The sequence below is a fragment of the Cucumis sativus genome, chromosome 6 (genome assembly GCF_000004075.3).
Source record: "Cucumis sativus cultivar 9930 chromosome 6, Cucumber_9930_V3, whole genome shotgun sequence".
Classification (NCBI taxonomy): Eukaryota; Viridiplantae; Streptophyta; class Magnoliopsida; order Cucurbitales; family Cucurbitaceae; genus Cucumis; species Cucumis sativus.
The window spans coordinates 11491143-11505249 of NC_026660.2; the positions used below are offsets into that span (position 1 = coordinate 11491143).

Sequence of the window (14107 nt, forward strand, 5' to 3'; positions counted from 1 at the left end):
TTTCTCATTATTTATATATACACACCCGAATATAATATATATATATATATATATTAAACACTAAAATTCTAAAAATATATTTTTTTATTAAATTAATTTATTTTTTTCTTCTTTTCTTTATATATATTTAAATATCCCAATCTTCTATATTTTTTTATTAAATTCATTTTTTCTAAATTAATTCAATCATTTCTTAATCAAAATTATACTTATTTTTTTTTCAATTTTCAATTTTTTTTAAAAAATCCATATATATTAACAATATATGTTATTAAAAAATATATTAAACAAATGTAAATAGTAATAATAATAATTAAAAGAAGTTTGAAGTTACTCAACAATAATAATAATAAACCAATTGCTAATTGAATAAAAAAATTTAGGGTGTGTTTGGTTTAGATTATGAAGTGTTTAATTTTGCCAAAAAACTATTTTGAGAAAAATGGTAGTTTTTGGCAAATTAAAATAATGCATTTTTTAAAAATTCATTTATAAAATAATCTATTTTGGATAAATCTTTAAAAACCAAATTCATATGTAAACACTTATAAAAAGTCTAACCAAATATTAAGTGTTTAAATTTTAAACTTATTTTCAAAAAACGTGTTTAAAAGAAAATGTATTATTGAAAAATATTTTTTTTAATTAAATCCAAACGAATCCTTAATGTTTATGGCAAAAGGAAAAGAAAAACAATAACCGGTTCAATTACAAATTAAATTTTAAAAACTTAACTAAATCAGTAGTTTTCTTTTCTTTTTCTTTATATATATATTAAATATTTCAATCTTCAATCTTCAACTGTTTTTATTGAATTTATTTTTTCTAATTTAATTTAATTATTTCTAAATCAAAATTATGCATATATTTTTTTTTCCAATTTTCAATTTTTTATCAAAAAAACTTATATATTAACAAAATATGTTATCAAATTAAAAAAAGTTGAAGTTACTCCAAAAAATAATAATAACACTTGAAGCTATCAATCTATATTGTTAATTGAATAAAAAAAATTAATGTTTATGTCAAAAGAAAAAAAACAAGAATTGGTTCGATTACAAATTAAATTTTAAAAACAAGAATTGGTCATATTTTTGCCCATAGTTTTGCATTTACCCTATATATATACACACACTTGATTATTCCTATATTAAATAGTTTAATCAACCATCCATATTTTAACCAAATATGTTCTAAATTACTATTTTATTATTTATTTTAAATAATAAAGAGTAGGGAATAATTTCACTTTGGAAAGAAAATATGAAAATTATTTTGAAGTATTTTTAAAAATAGTAAAATAAATTAAAATATTTACCCGATATCATTGATCAAATGTAAAATTTTGATATATGTTGTAAGTATTTTATTAAATTTGTGATAATTTCCCAATTATTTTCCTATTAAATTAGTTTAGAATTTGATTTTGCCTCTGTTTTTATTTAAGTTAAAATGCATTTTACATGGGATAATACATATTTATCTTTTTAATAGATAGAAGATTTGATTTATATTTAATGTTGGATAATATATATATATTTAATATGACAAAAAATAAAAATATGCACTTCAGATATTGGTACATAAAACTATATATTATAATTAAATTGTCTATGTTAATGAGATTTTAAAATATACGAACACACACACATATATATATATAGTTATTTTGCAAATATATACGTAATATTATATAGTAATAATGCTAAGACATGACATATATTCGAAATAAAATTGAAAATAAAATGGAGAAATAAACTTGGTATATAAATATAAATCTCTACATAAAAGGATAAAGAATTGGAATCATGAGGTTAATATTGAAAATAATAAAAACAAAATCTAAATACTTATCTTCCTTCTTAAAATATTATTAATATCGATTTTCATCACTGAATAATAATATTTTTTTAATAAATAGATATTTGGACAAAGCTAAATTACTTCAAAATTTAAAAGTAAATCTACTAACCAAACAAATCAAAATTTCAAAATAAAAGTTCATTTATAACTGCGCTATCAAAATTATATATAAAAAAAGTGAGCGATCGGAGGATCGAATTCTTAGGAGGAAATCGTCAAAATTCTGAGTAATCAATCTGGAAATCTGATCCTTGACCTCTCTAGTATGCACTATGCAGAGATTAAGGGCCTCAGGAACTTCGATTGTAAGCTCGATTTCAGCTGCTAGGTTGAAGAGGAAGGCAGTAAATTCATGGACCGCCGTTCAGGATACTTTCTATTCTACCAAGGTGATTGAATGTTCCGATTTTGAGTTACGTTTTTTAAATTCGTCGTTATGAATGTTCTTGCACGTATAATCGTTTTTAACTTCATCAACCTCTTTGTTCTCCATTGTTTACATCGTGGTCTTTGTCTTCCGTGTTGTTAGGATGTATTCGAAAGGCACAAGGTGGTTTTTACAGTCGGGACTTCTGTTGCATCAGTCGCAACCGCCTGGATTGGTTAGTTTTCTTGTAGCTTCTTCTTTAATTTTTGCTTTTGATTATCGTTGTACTGTTAAAGAATCGATAAGCCTAAGAGACTGAGTGAGGGTAGGATCAATTCAATCTTCTCAACTTATATTCTTTGACAAAAATATATTGATTATTTGTTTTATTGTGAACTGGAAGTTGTAATGGATACATGAAATTTTTTGTTAACCAATGCTTTCAGTTTACATTCTATTTCAAAATCCAAATAAAATGTATGGGAAAGGATTGGTATCCTGCTTAAATTGAAGATTCCCTTTTGTCAATATGAAACATTATGGCAACTATTGAGTTTTGTTTGTTGGAGTCAATAAATTTTGTGCTGATTGTTGCTTAAGAGTTTAGCAAAGTTAAGGTCTCAATGATTCTGCTGCAGGGTACACTTTACGGCATTATCATGACATCCGAGTTGACAGAAGACTTGAATCTATTGAGGAAGCTGTAAGCATTCTTGTGTCAATCTGTTTAGTTATTTGAATGTAGTCTGAACATAGTTGCGTTTTTATGAGTTGTCGTTTTGAAGATGTTCTCTCTTTTGTTTCAAGGAAGTTAATGGAAAACAATTACAGCCGTGCAAGCATTTTTTTATCCATTTTTCCTCCAGTATATGCATGGTTATGCTTCATTTTGAGTACTGAAAATTTGAAAAAGAGATTTAAGTCCTATACTATTTGTATGCTGCTTTTCTTTTTCCTTCTTTCTTTTGCTCATGAACGCTCTTGTTTTTCCATCTCACCAACACTAATAGTGGTTAGATTCACATTCTTCAATTTTGTTTTTGCAGATGAGAACAAGGCGTCAACTTGAGCATTCTGAACTTACAAAGGCTGTTAATGTAGGAAAGATCAGCGTGCCTGCTTGCTTTGCTACTGCTGGAACTTGTTTGATTATTGGGTCTGTTTCTGCCTGCCTGTTCCCTTTTATGATGGTTTTATCTTCTTTTCTTTGTGGACTTTTCTATGGATTCTTCTACCTGCAAACAGAAAATCCCTACAAAACCAGATCCAAGAAATTCACAAGGCAAACATGTTAGATACCTAGATTAATATAGGGTAGGGGTATAAAGGTAATTAGATTTGTTGGTAGATAGTTGGTTATAAATATGAAGTTGGGGAGCATGAAGAATTTGGTGAAGAAATAGGGGTGCAACATTCCTCTAAAGAGAGGAAGGGTTAGGGTTCTTTTACTTGTTTATTCTTTTGTATTTTAATTTCTGTTGAAGGTATCAATAAAATAAAAACAGTATACTTTGTTCTTTCAAAACACCCTTGTGGTTATATTGAAGGTATCAATGTCGAGATAATAACTAAAACAAGTAAAGATAGATGAACCACTCCTCAACACATTTTAGAGGGCTGAGAATTCTCTCCTAGTTTCAAACACTCTCCTAAATTCTTCACCCTCTAGTCATACTCTCGTACTATGTATTAACCCAAAAGACCTAACAAATTTAATGTCTAATTATTAAAATGCTCCTCACTACTAATCATATTAGTTATCCCAGTATATTCCTAACTAGGAGCCTTGCAACTTTCAACTATTTGTGGATCTATAGTTTGCTATTTTGGGGCCGATAAAATGAAGAAAAATAGTCTATCCTCTCTATGATGAGACGATTACCAGTTTTTATTTGTTACTTGTTAGAGAATGAGATGTGACTCCTCGTTTGCAACAATAAATGCCAATTATCTCTCTTTCAATTACCACTTTTATCTGTTATTAATGCAAGTATGTTAAAAGCATTTTATGACTACTTACGAAACTGATGCGAACATTTCACAAACGTAGAGCATAAAGTAAACTTTCAATACACTACACGTGTTAAAATAGACAGTTATCTAGTTTCATTACTTCGTTCCTCTATCATTGAATTTTGAATTTCAGTATACTACTGTCTTGGCTCTATTACCCATGCTTTGTTCTCTTAAGTTATCATTATCCAATTCGATTGTGCAGTTACGTAGAGCATAAAGTAAACTTTCAATACACTACGCGAGTTAAAATAGACAGTTGTCTAGTTTCATTACTTCGTTCCTCTATCATTGAATTCTGAATTTCAGTATACTACTGTCTTGGCTCTATTATCCATGCTTTGTTCTCTTAAGTTATCGTTATCCGATTCGATTGTGCAGATACTGTTTGGGATGGCGAGGTGGAAAACAGTATGCAAACAAGCAGTTTAGAAGAGAGCAGATGAAGTTGTTGGGGGAGATTAAACCTAGATGGCCATTGCTCATGAGGCTAAAACCTAAAGAACTGATCTTTCCATTTAGGAGATCATCTGGGAAAGCTGGGATGAAAGAAAGTGGCAGCAAAATACAGAACAAAACTCTAAAAGATGCTGCAGCACAAGAACATCTGGAGAAAGTCACCAGTCCCAATCAATAGCATCGAGGAAACGGTACAATGTCCATAATCAGATAGCTATCTGTTCAGTGGTAAAGTTTCATTCTTCTTTTATCAAGTGAAAATATGTAGGAAACGAGAATTTTCTTTTTCAATACTATACATCTTAGTTTAGAAACTTCTTTAACAGTTAAGTTTCCATTTTTGTTTTCGATTTTTTTTTTTATTAGATTACTTGTAAAGTTTCATACACATTGATGACATCATTGTTCACAATTTTGTGATTTTGGAAGGAAAATTAGTCTCATTGGCATGATTGCCAAAGCTTTATATTGAATTTTGTCTATCGTTATTTCAAGCAATAACAGTGTAGGGATGTAGAAGTTTTTCTTATTCCTTATCCTACCTTAGTTTCGAATTAGGGAAATCTTCAAACCGTATACATTTCATACATTTGATATTCTGTCTAACCTATCTCTCTTAGCAATGCTGTCTGCTATTATTTTTTTTAAAAAAAATCTATTTTATGTTATTCTTTAATATTTTAGTTATGAATATTATGGTGTGACTTAAAAAAATATGAATATTACACAGATATGTACTGTATGTTTTAGGACTCAAAGTTGTCAAGCTATTTTCAAGTTATTTTTACATTGTCCTTTAAAATAATTACTTTTTTTTTGGGTAAAAAAATATAACTCAAAATTAATGTATGAGTGTACTTGACAAGATCATGTAAGGCTTAAGTTGGGGAACAACTTATGATTCAATAACAAAACTTGTGATAGGTTTTAAGTTTTGCCCATTGGTCATAAATCAAATCGAAGGAAGGTTCATTCATTTTTGTCAAAATATTGTGAGCAATATATTTTCCTTCAAATAATTTAAGTCAGTGTAATATAGGCCCACAATGAGAAATACAAAAAATGTCTCAGGGTCACACGTGAAAGCGAGTAATATTCTTCTAAATGTTTGTGTACTATAGTCTAAATGAATGATTTGTTATCGTTTAAGTCGTGATTAATTGGTCACACGTGAGAGCGATTCTAAACGATTGTGAACTACAGTCTAAATGAATGATCTGCTATCATTTTAGTCATAATACATGATCATGTAGCTCTTTTTAACAATGAAACAAATGTTTTAAATTTAAACAATCGTGTTGACCATAGCAAACGATAGTGTTAACAATCGTATTGATTATGGTAAGCAATCGTGTCCAATGTAAATGATCGTTAAAAACTTCAAATCAAATGATCATGTTGATCATGTTAACACTACATAAGAACAGAGATTTCGCGACGCCAGAAACGACGTCGCTAAACGCAACGTCGGCGTTGCTGAACTTTTCGTGACATTTGTGTTAACACGTCGCTAAATACACCTTTCCGCAACGTCCGAAAAACGAACATTGCGAAAAGTGTTGTCATTCATTTATTGTTTCACTTTTCTGCGACGTCACTCTCGGACACGTTGCAAAAAACTGAAATAATTCGTTTTGGTCAAGGTTTTTAGCGACGCACGTGGCAACCACGTCGCGAAAAGCTGAATATTTAATTTGTTATTACACTTTCCGCAATGTCACTCTCGGATACGTCGCGGAAAGCCAAAACGATTCGTTTTGGTCAAGGTTTTTAGCGACGCACATCGCAACCACATTGTAAAAAGTTGAATATTTAATTTGTTATTAACTTTTCGCGATGTGGCACCATCCGACGTCGTGGTAAGTTAAACTCTAATTTCGTATGATAATCTTATTGTGACGTGCCACTTCAAGACGTCGCGGAATGTGAAATGATAATTTAAAATTATAAACCTTTACGCGACCGTGGTGTCCTCGTACGTCACCGAAAGTTGAAACGTCAACAAAATGATTTGACTTTCTGCGATGCAGTGGTGATGTACGTCACGGATAGTCCAACGTATTAATTTTGTTGCTCGACTTTTCGAGACACATTGTCCTCCGATGTCACTGAAGGTCAAACGTAATTAATTCGTTTTTGGACTTTTGACGACGTGGCCGAGAAGACATCACGGTAAGTGAACCTAAACCGCGACGTCACCTACTTCCTGTGTCACCATTTTTAGAATGTAGGAGCAATCAAATATGTGTAAGGCTATTAGGGCGCGACAGCCTTACAACCACAGGAGTGGCACAAAGTCGTTTCTCCAGCAACAAGTAGAGCTCACTAAACTGCACGAACGTCCTATAGATCATGTCAAGTTATTCAAAGAAACGCACGCCAATAGTAGTAGCGATTTCATTTCACCAGCTGCAGAGGACGCTTTTGTAAGTTTTAGATCGTGTCAAGTTATACTTATAATTCTATGTTTTTAAGTCATCTCTCAAATTACTTACAAGTTTATTTGTTGTGCAAAATCATATGGTGGAACTGCAATCTCAGCCCGTTCCAGAGGGTTCTGAACCACTTAATGAGGACAAGATATGCAGTTTTGGGTAGACGACCAGACTACTCAAAAGGTCTTGGTTGGGGCCCAAAACCCTTCATCTTCTTCCTCCAGTGTGTATGACTACTAGGCACACATAGCAGAGGTTAACCAACTCAAAACAAGCCTTGCCAATGCTAACCGAATGCTCCAAGAACAACGTCTGAGGGAGAAATAGCGAGATCGTTAAATGGCAAAACGAGATCGACAAATGGTGGAACGAGATCGACAAATGGCGGAGCATGCACAACAAATGGAAGAGATGAAGAAGATGCTCGAGGAGATGAGTCGGGCACAGAGAGGCTCGTGATCACTTGGGCAAGCACTTTTTAATATTTAATTTGTTTAACTTTTCATACGTGATATTCCAATTAACAATACTTCCATGTTATTTGCAGGTTTGGCATCCATTGCACTTTAAGCTTGAACAAAAATTGAGAAATAAGAACCAAACACAATAACAAATATTTAATCATTTAGGTCTTTTTGTTTTTCTTTTTTCATTGAAAGCTTGAACAAAAATAAATAAATAGAATAAAAAAGGAACCCTGAAATTCCAACACAATCAGGATCAAAATCCTACCCATACAACTCAAACTAAGTTAGAGTTTTTTTATACGTTATATTCTTAACATTGTAAAGAGATTTTTTTTGTAAAAAAGATGAAAAATTAGGAAGGTTGCTGGGAGATGACGGCTAAGAGAAGTGGTGGCTATGTTGGCCGCGTTTTGGATTGGAAGAGAAAAATAGTGTGAGGTTGCTGTGGATGGAGACCCTTAGGGTAATGGATCTAAACGGCTTAAATTTGTTTAAAAGTGACTAATTCACGTAATTAAAAATTAACAAGATTAAGTCAAAAGTTAATCTAATAATCAAATTTATTTTAAATAAAGTCCAACAAAAATCGGTGAATACAATAAACGGTTAGATGTGACATCATTTGAAAACTAAAAATATGTAGTCATAAAATACGTTCATAGAAGATAAAGACATTTGATCTTTTAATGCACTAAGTATTGACATCTAATTTAACTCATGTTATTTATTATACAATTATTATTATTATTACTATTATTTAGGATAGATGAATTTTTCTATATTTAATAAACAATTTCAATATTTTGCTATTTTTAAAAATGTTCATAGGTCTTTGAAATTTTGATAAGTTTGATTACAACTTCTATATTTCTAAGTAGTTGTTTGGAAGAAGGGTTAGTGTTATGATAAACATAAAAGTAATAACGATGTTTACATTAATACTTTTTAAATTAAGTTGTCATCATCATTATGATTATTTAATAGTTTTGAATCTCTTAAACATTTTGAAGGTTATCCAATTTGGTAAATAATATTCAAAATTGCACATTTATCATATAGTTCATCTTTATCGATAACTTTATTCTTTCATCTTTTTAACTATTTGAGGTCATCTAAGGTAAAGATTATAATCACTTCTTTCTACGAAAAATACTATTTAAAAGTGTTCAATTAGCTATAATAAACACTAATTAATATTTATTATTTCTTATCGTTTTTACTATTTTGACCTTCATTCTTTGCTATAGTATTTACTATTTATCAAAACTAAAATAATCTACACATCAAACACATACTATTATAATACAAACTAATATGTTTATTCAAACACAAACTATTCTAATTAAACTATAATAACTTACTTGTTGCTCCAAACACCCCTTTTGTATTTAATGGAAAACTTCGTGATACACCCTCCACACCCTACCCACAAACTTCTTACCTCTACTTAGTGAGTTCGTGTGTTTTTAATAGAAGCTAATGTGGTTTGTTAATTTGAAAATTTAAAAAGAGAATATTTAAGATATTTTAATAACTAAGTTGAGTTAGGATGTCAAACTACAAAATTATACAAATTATGTGGCTACTTAGGATATAATAGCATATGAATTTCTTTGATACAAAATGTATCCCAAGCTTACTCTTAACATCCATGAATATTAGAAGAATAAATCATACCATTTTTACACAAATTTTCTTCCTTATTTTAGGATTTATTTGTTTGGGGTACTAACACGATTATAGGTAAAAGGTCGTAAAGCTCGTACTAAATGGTGGAGCTATGCTAAACTATGCACCTTACCTTACTATCTATAAATTTATTCTCTAAATAAACAATTCTAAGTTTAATTTTGGCCTCTTCTTCCAACATTACTCGCAATTCTTTCACAAAAAAACAAGCTCCAAGCATTAAAGATCTCTAAAGAAATCATTATCTCACCATGAATCGACGCATTTATGGTGATAAACTAATGATTGGTATTAATTATTGCATCAATATGATATATGTCTTGCACGTTCAATGAATTTTCTAATCCACCCATTAGATTTCGTCGATTTGAAATCGCTAATCATCTTTTGTATCGCAAAATGGGAGCTGAGTTGAAACTGAAATGATCATCGAAACAGCCTGTGAACTTTCTTGTTTGCTTGTGGAATCTTGTCGGCGATGAAGCCTAAGCTTTTTACTTCCAGCGTAATCTTAATTTTGAAAATGGGACGATGTGCCGGCCCCACTAGATGCTCTCGATCAATGGCTTCTGATGGGCGGAAGCGGATACCAATTCATGTGATTGCTAAATTACTGTTTGTATCTGCTCTGATTCTGTGTCGATATAAAATTCCAAAACCCTTCTGTAGTCGCACCATGATTCAAAATGTACTCGCCCAATACCTTCAATTCCATCGTTTTTTCACTTTTGTTCTGTGGATTAGCCGGTGGAATCAAAAGGGTTTCTGCATTGGAACCTGGGTCTGTCAATGGTATCTGTAAATCGTTAGTAGAGCCTCACGATTTTGCTTGTGAAGAACATTTGGTAATATAGCTAGTTGTTCATCATTATCTTCTTCTTCTTGTTCTTCGTATTAGGCTATTTTTCTTCGAACTACCCAATTGATCCATAGAATGATCTTCATTTGGGGTTTTTAGGTGATTACAACCGATGGGTTTATTCTCAGCATGCAGAGGATTCCATCAAGGAGGACGAATTCAGCCAATGGGCCGCCAGTTCTTCTACAGCACGGCCTTCTAATGGTTGGTAATTGTGATTTTGGTGTCATTTTATGTTTGTGGCTTGCAAGTTTTGATGCGAGAATGATGAACTTGTGAATTGGTTTTTAAAAAATTTGTGTGATGGGAAGGATGCTGCGACATGGTTGATGCTTCCTCCGGAAAGTTCTCTGGCATTTGTTTTGGCGGATAAAGGGTTTGATGTGTGGCTTGCAAACACTCGTGGAACTAAATTTAGCCAAGGACACTCGTCACTTGGCCCTGATGATCCTGTAATTGCTCATTTCTTTTCTTTTCAGTCTTATATGTTTTTTGCTATATGTGACATTAAGTTGTTGTTTAGGGATTCTGGGACTGGTCATGGGATGAATTGGTGGCTTTTGATCTTCCTGCCACACTCCAGTATGTTCATGATCATACTGGGCAGAAGATGCACTATGTTGGACACTCATTGGTTAGTTCTTGCCCTATTTGACTTTCCCCTCTTTTAAATTTATGCTTATTTCCTTTTAATTTCTGAAACACTTCAATTCATAGTCAAAACTTGACTTGGTTTTTTAAAACATTGTAAAGTGGGTTATTAGATAACAGAACAAAGACAATAATCAGTGGAAGTAATGTATATAAGCTTAATTTTCAACCACCAAATTGTGAGAAGAGGGTCTTTTTAAATGTTACTTTTTTTTTTTTTTTTTTGGCATCTTTATTGACTTGTGAAAGTGTTTATATCTGTAACTGAGATGGAGAAGTTATTGGTTTGAAGGGAACACTGACTGCCCTTGCTGCATTTTCCAAACACCAATTGCTGGACATGCTGAGATCAGCTGCTTTAATTAGCCCAATTGCCCATTTGGGTAAAGTAACCTCGCCAATTGCAAGAAATGCTGCAGATAACTTTCTTGGTGAGGTATAGTCTTTGTTCAACTCATATGTTATTACTACTGTCCAATTAAGATGTGTTATCGATTCCTTTTATCGCACTGGTACAGGTTTTGTTCTGGTTGGGTGTCAAAGAGTTTGATCCAAGAGGGTAAATATGCAACCATTTCACTTTCTTCTCTGTTAAGGAAACTATTAAGATCAATGAAACAACTAATTCACTTAGTTCTTGCACTTTCTCTAATTTGATGGTTCTTATGGGCAAGAGATTTTTACTTACTTCAAGTGAACAAATAGGAAGGCTGGGATTCAACTTCTCGTCGAAGTCTGTGCAAAACCAGGCGTTGATTGTGTCAATTTATTGACTTCTTTCACAGGTTGTAATATTAGTTCGCTCATTATTTTATTTCCTAATTTAGTTCTTAAAGAGATTCTTTCTCGGCTTGAATAATATAATTTTTTGTTTCAATTATAGGCCAGAACTGCTGTCTCAATCCCTCTGTCTCACAAATTTTCCTAACCCATGAGCCTCAACCAACGGCAACAAAGAACATGATTCATCTGTCTCAAAGTAAGGATTATTAACTTTCTCATTACAAAAATGTAGACTGATTTACCCAATCAAATGTTTTGTGAACATAGAATGTGGCTTTGAGTGTAGTTTAGTTTCTGTGTTGTTTCAAGTTTTAAATTAAGAAGTATTTCCAAAATTTATACTGGTTAAATGTAGTTTTTGGGATTATGGGCAGTGATCAGAAGTGGAACCATATCAATGTACGATTACGTTGACGTAATTCAAAACATTAAACACTATGGGCAACCAACTCCTCCAGAGTACAATATGGCAAGCATTCCTACTGACTTTCCTCTCTTTCTTACCTATGGAGGGGCTGATGCCTTGTCTGATGTCAATGATGTTCAACTCTTGTTGGATAACCTCAAAGATCACGACGGAGATAAGCTTGTAGTTCAGTTTAGAGAAGACTATGCTCATGCTGATTTTGTTATGGGCGAAAATGCTAAGCAAGCTGTGTATGATCCTCTTATCGCTTTCTTTAATCTTCAATGAAGAATTAATGTTATGTGAATATCATGTCTATATTCAAATATTTAACTGCATTTAATCGTTGGTGTCGATGAACTTGTAGAACGATAGTAGGAAATATTGCAATGGTCAACCGAGGATACAGGTGGTTCTTACATTGTTTGTAACTTATGTAACTATAAAAAGAATGATTGAAAAGGGAAAGAAACTCTTATACCAAGATTTTGTGAATGAATTTTTGCTCTTAATGTTAACCTTTATACCTTTATCCATCCACACATCTTTATGTTCAGCCTTGATTTTCAACTTTGAGATTTGGTTGTACTGTCAGTATGCTGGGGATGGGAGCTCCTCATTCATAGACAGAGAATGACAGTGGCCCTTTACAGCTCTCTCACGTATTAACCGACAACGTCGTTTCCTTCATTATCATTTGTCACAAGAGTGAAGCAACCAGAATGGATAGCAAAATGGCAACATTAAACAAGATTTCTTCTAAACTGTATCTATATTGTAGGAAATACAAGAGTTAAAACAGCAGCATCATTCATATTCACGAGGAAACTGACCTCTATCTCTCAAAGATAGATGTTTGGCCTGAGGCTGAAGTGACTCTGAGCTGCAACATGAGCTGCTACTAGAGGATCGCGGTCGACATCATTGTTAACTGCACTGTAACACTTTTTCTTTTTCGATGGCAGAAAGAGTTCTTCACAGAAAATGACACATGGAGGTGAAGTCGAAGTCTTGAGTTTGTGTTTCTTAGCGTGCGTGGACACCACCATTTTCCTCAGCTTTCTGAAACATTTCACAAGCTTCTTCATCCTCATCAAGTTGGTTAGTTGGCTTGTCTGGTTGAAACTCTGATATATTTTGAGTGCTACTCACCGAATCACATATAATGTATGGTGCTGTTTCTTTGTTTATTTGATGGAAGTCTCAAGTGTGCTTTTATGTATGTCTATAGGTTGTTACTTCATGCATGAATGAGAAAGCAACTAATAGGTTTGTCCCTTTTTTGCTTTTAGAACCTCATAGGTTGTGTTGTATGGAAGTTGTAGAGTACTTTATGAAACTTGTGATTCAAGTTTTGGATTGCTTGAGCTTCTTAAAGTTTTTATATATTTGTAAAATCATTAAATTGAAGTAATTTGAGGATCTTTTTTAAATTGACAAATTATTTAAGAGATTCACTAATCATTTTGCTGTGTGATTTGAGTATAGAAAAATCCATTTAAATGTTCAAATTTTTTAAAGTTCTAGCTTAGTTAATTTCTTATTTAGAAACTATTTGGAAATTTAAATAAATGTTGCACAATTTCACATGAAAAAAGAAATAGATATATATGTCTTTCAGTAATAAAACACTTACCATTCTAAAGGTTGTAGTTTGATCATTCACTTCTATTGAATGAAAAAAAACCTTACCTTACGTAAACGCTATAGATTACATCTATCAATATCTTTCACTTGTAAATATTTTCACCAATTTTATTATAGAAAACAATTTCCTTGTATTTTGCTCATTGGCAAATCTCTCCCTCTAATTTTTTACTTTACATAAACGCTATAGACTACATCTATCAATATCTTTCACTTGTAAATATTTTCACCAATTTTGTTATAAAAAACAATTTCCTTATTTTGTCCATGGGCAAATCTCTCCCTCTAATTTTTTTTATTCAAGAAGATAGAAATATATATATATTATAAAAGAAAAATTGTCAAAAGTAACAAATTTGACAAAATATTTATAACATATAGCAAAATTTTAGATTTTATCAATAATAAACATTGATATACACCAATTTATTGATAGACCGTGATAAAAGTTTGTCAGTTTCTATCATT

General features: G+C 31.7%; 1 protein-coding gene across 1 annotated transcript; it reads left to right on the top strand.

The window, feature by feature from the left end:
• Window positions 1-1982: 1982 nt before the first annotated feature.
• Window positions 1983-13269, top strand: LOC101221305 (triacylglycerol lipase 2). The gene is made up of 13 exons (XM_031887647.1): window positions 1983-2252; window positions 2393-2465; window positions 2869-2933; window positions 3277-3386; window positions 4625-4732; window positions 10251-10356; window positions 10464-10604; window positions 10676-10786; window positions 11096-11239; window positions 11322-11362; window positions 11509-11588; window positions 11687-11782; window positions 11961-13269. Exons 1-13 carry the CDS (start codon window positions 2136-2138, stop codon window positions 12278-12280), a joined length of 1512 nt encoding a protein of 503 aa, XP_031743507.1. The 5' UTR covers window positions 1983-2135; the 3' UTR covers window positions 12281-13269.
• The last annotated feature ends 838 nt before the right edge of the window (window positions 13270-14107 follow it).

Coding starts and splice junctions, on each gene's coding strand:
- LOC101221305 (XM_031887647.1), top strand. CDS start 2,136: ATGCAGAGATTAAGGGCCTCAGGAACTTCGATTGTAAGCTCGATTTCA. Junction 10,605..10,675: donor CACTTGGCCCTGATGATCCT/GTAATTGCTCAT, acceptor GTTGTTGTTTAG/GGATTCTGGGACTGGTCATG. Junction 11,589..11,686: donor TTTATTGACTTCTTTCACAG/GTTGTAATATTA, acceptor TTTCAATTATAG/GCCAGAACTGCTGTCTCAAT.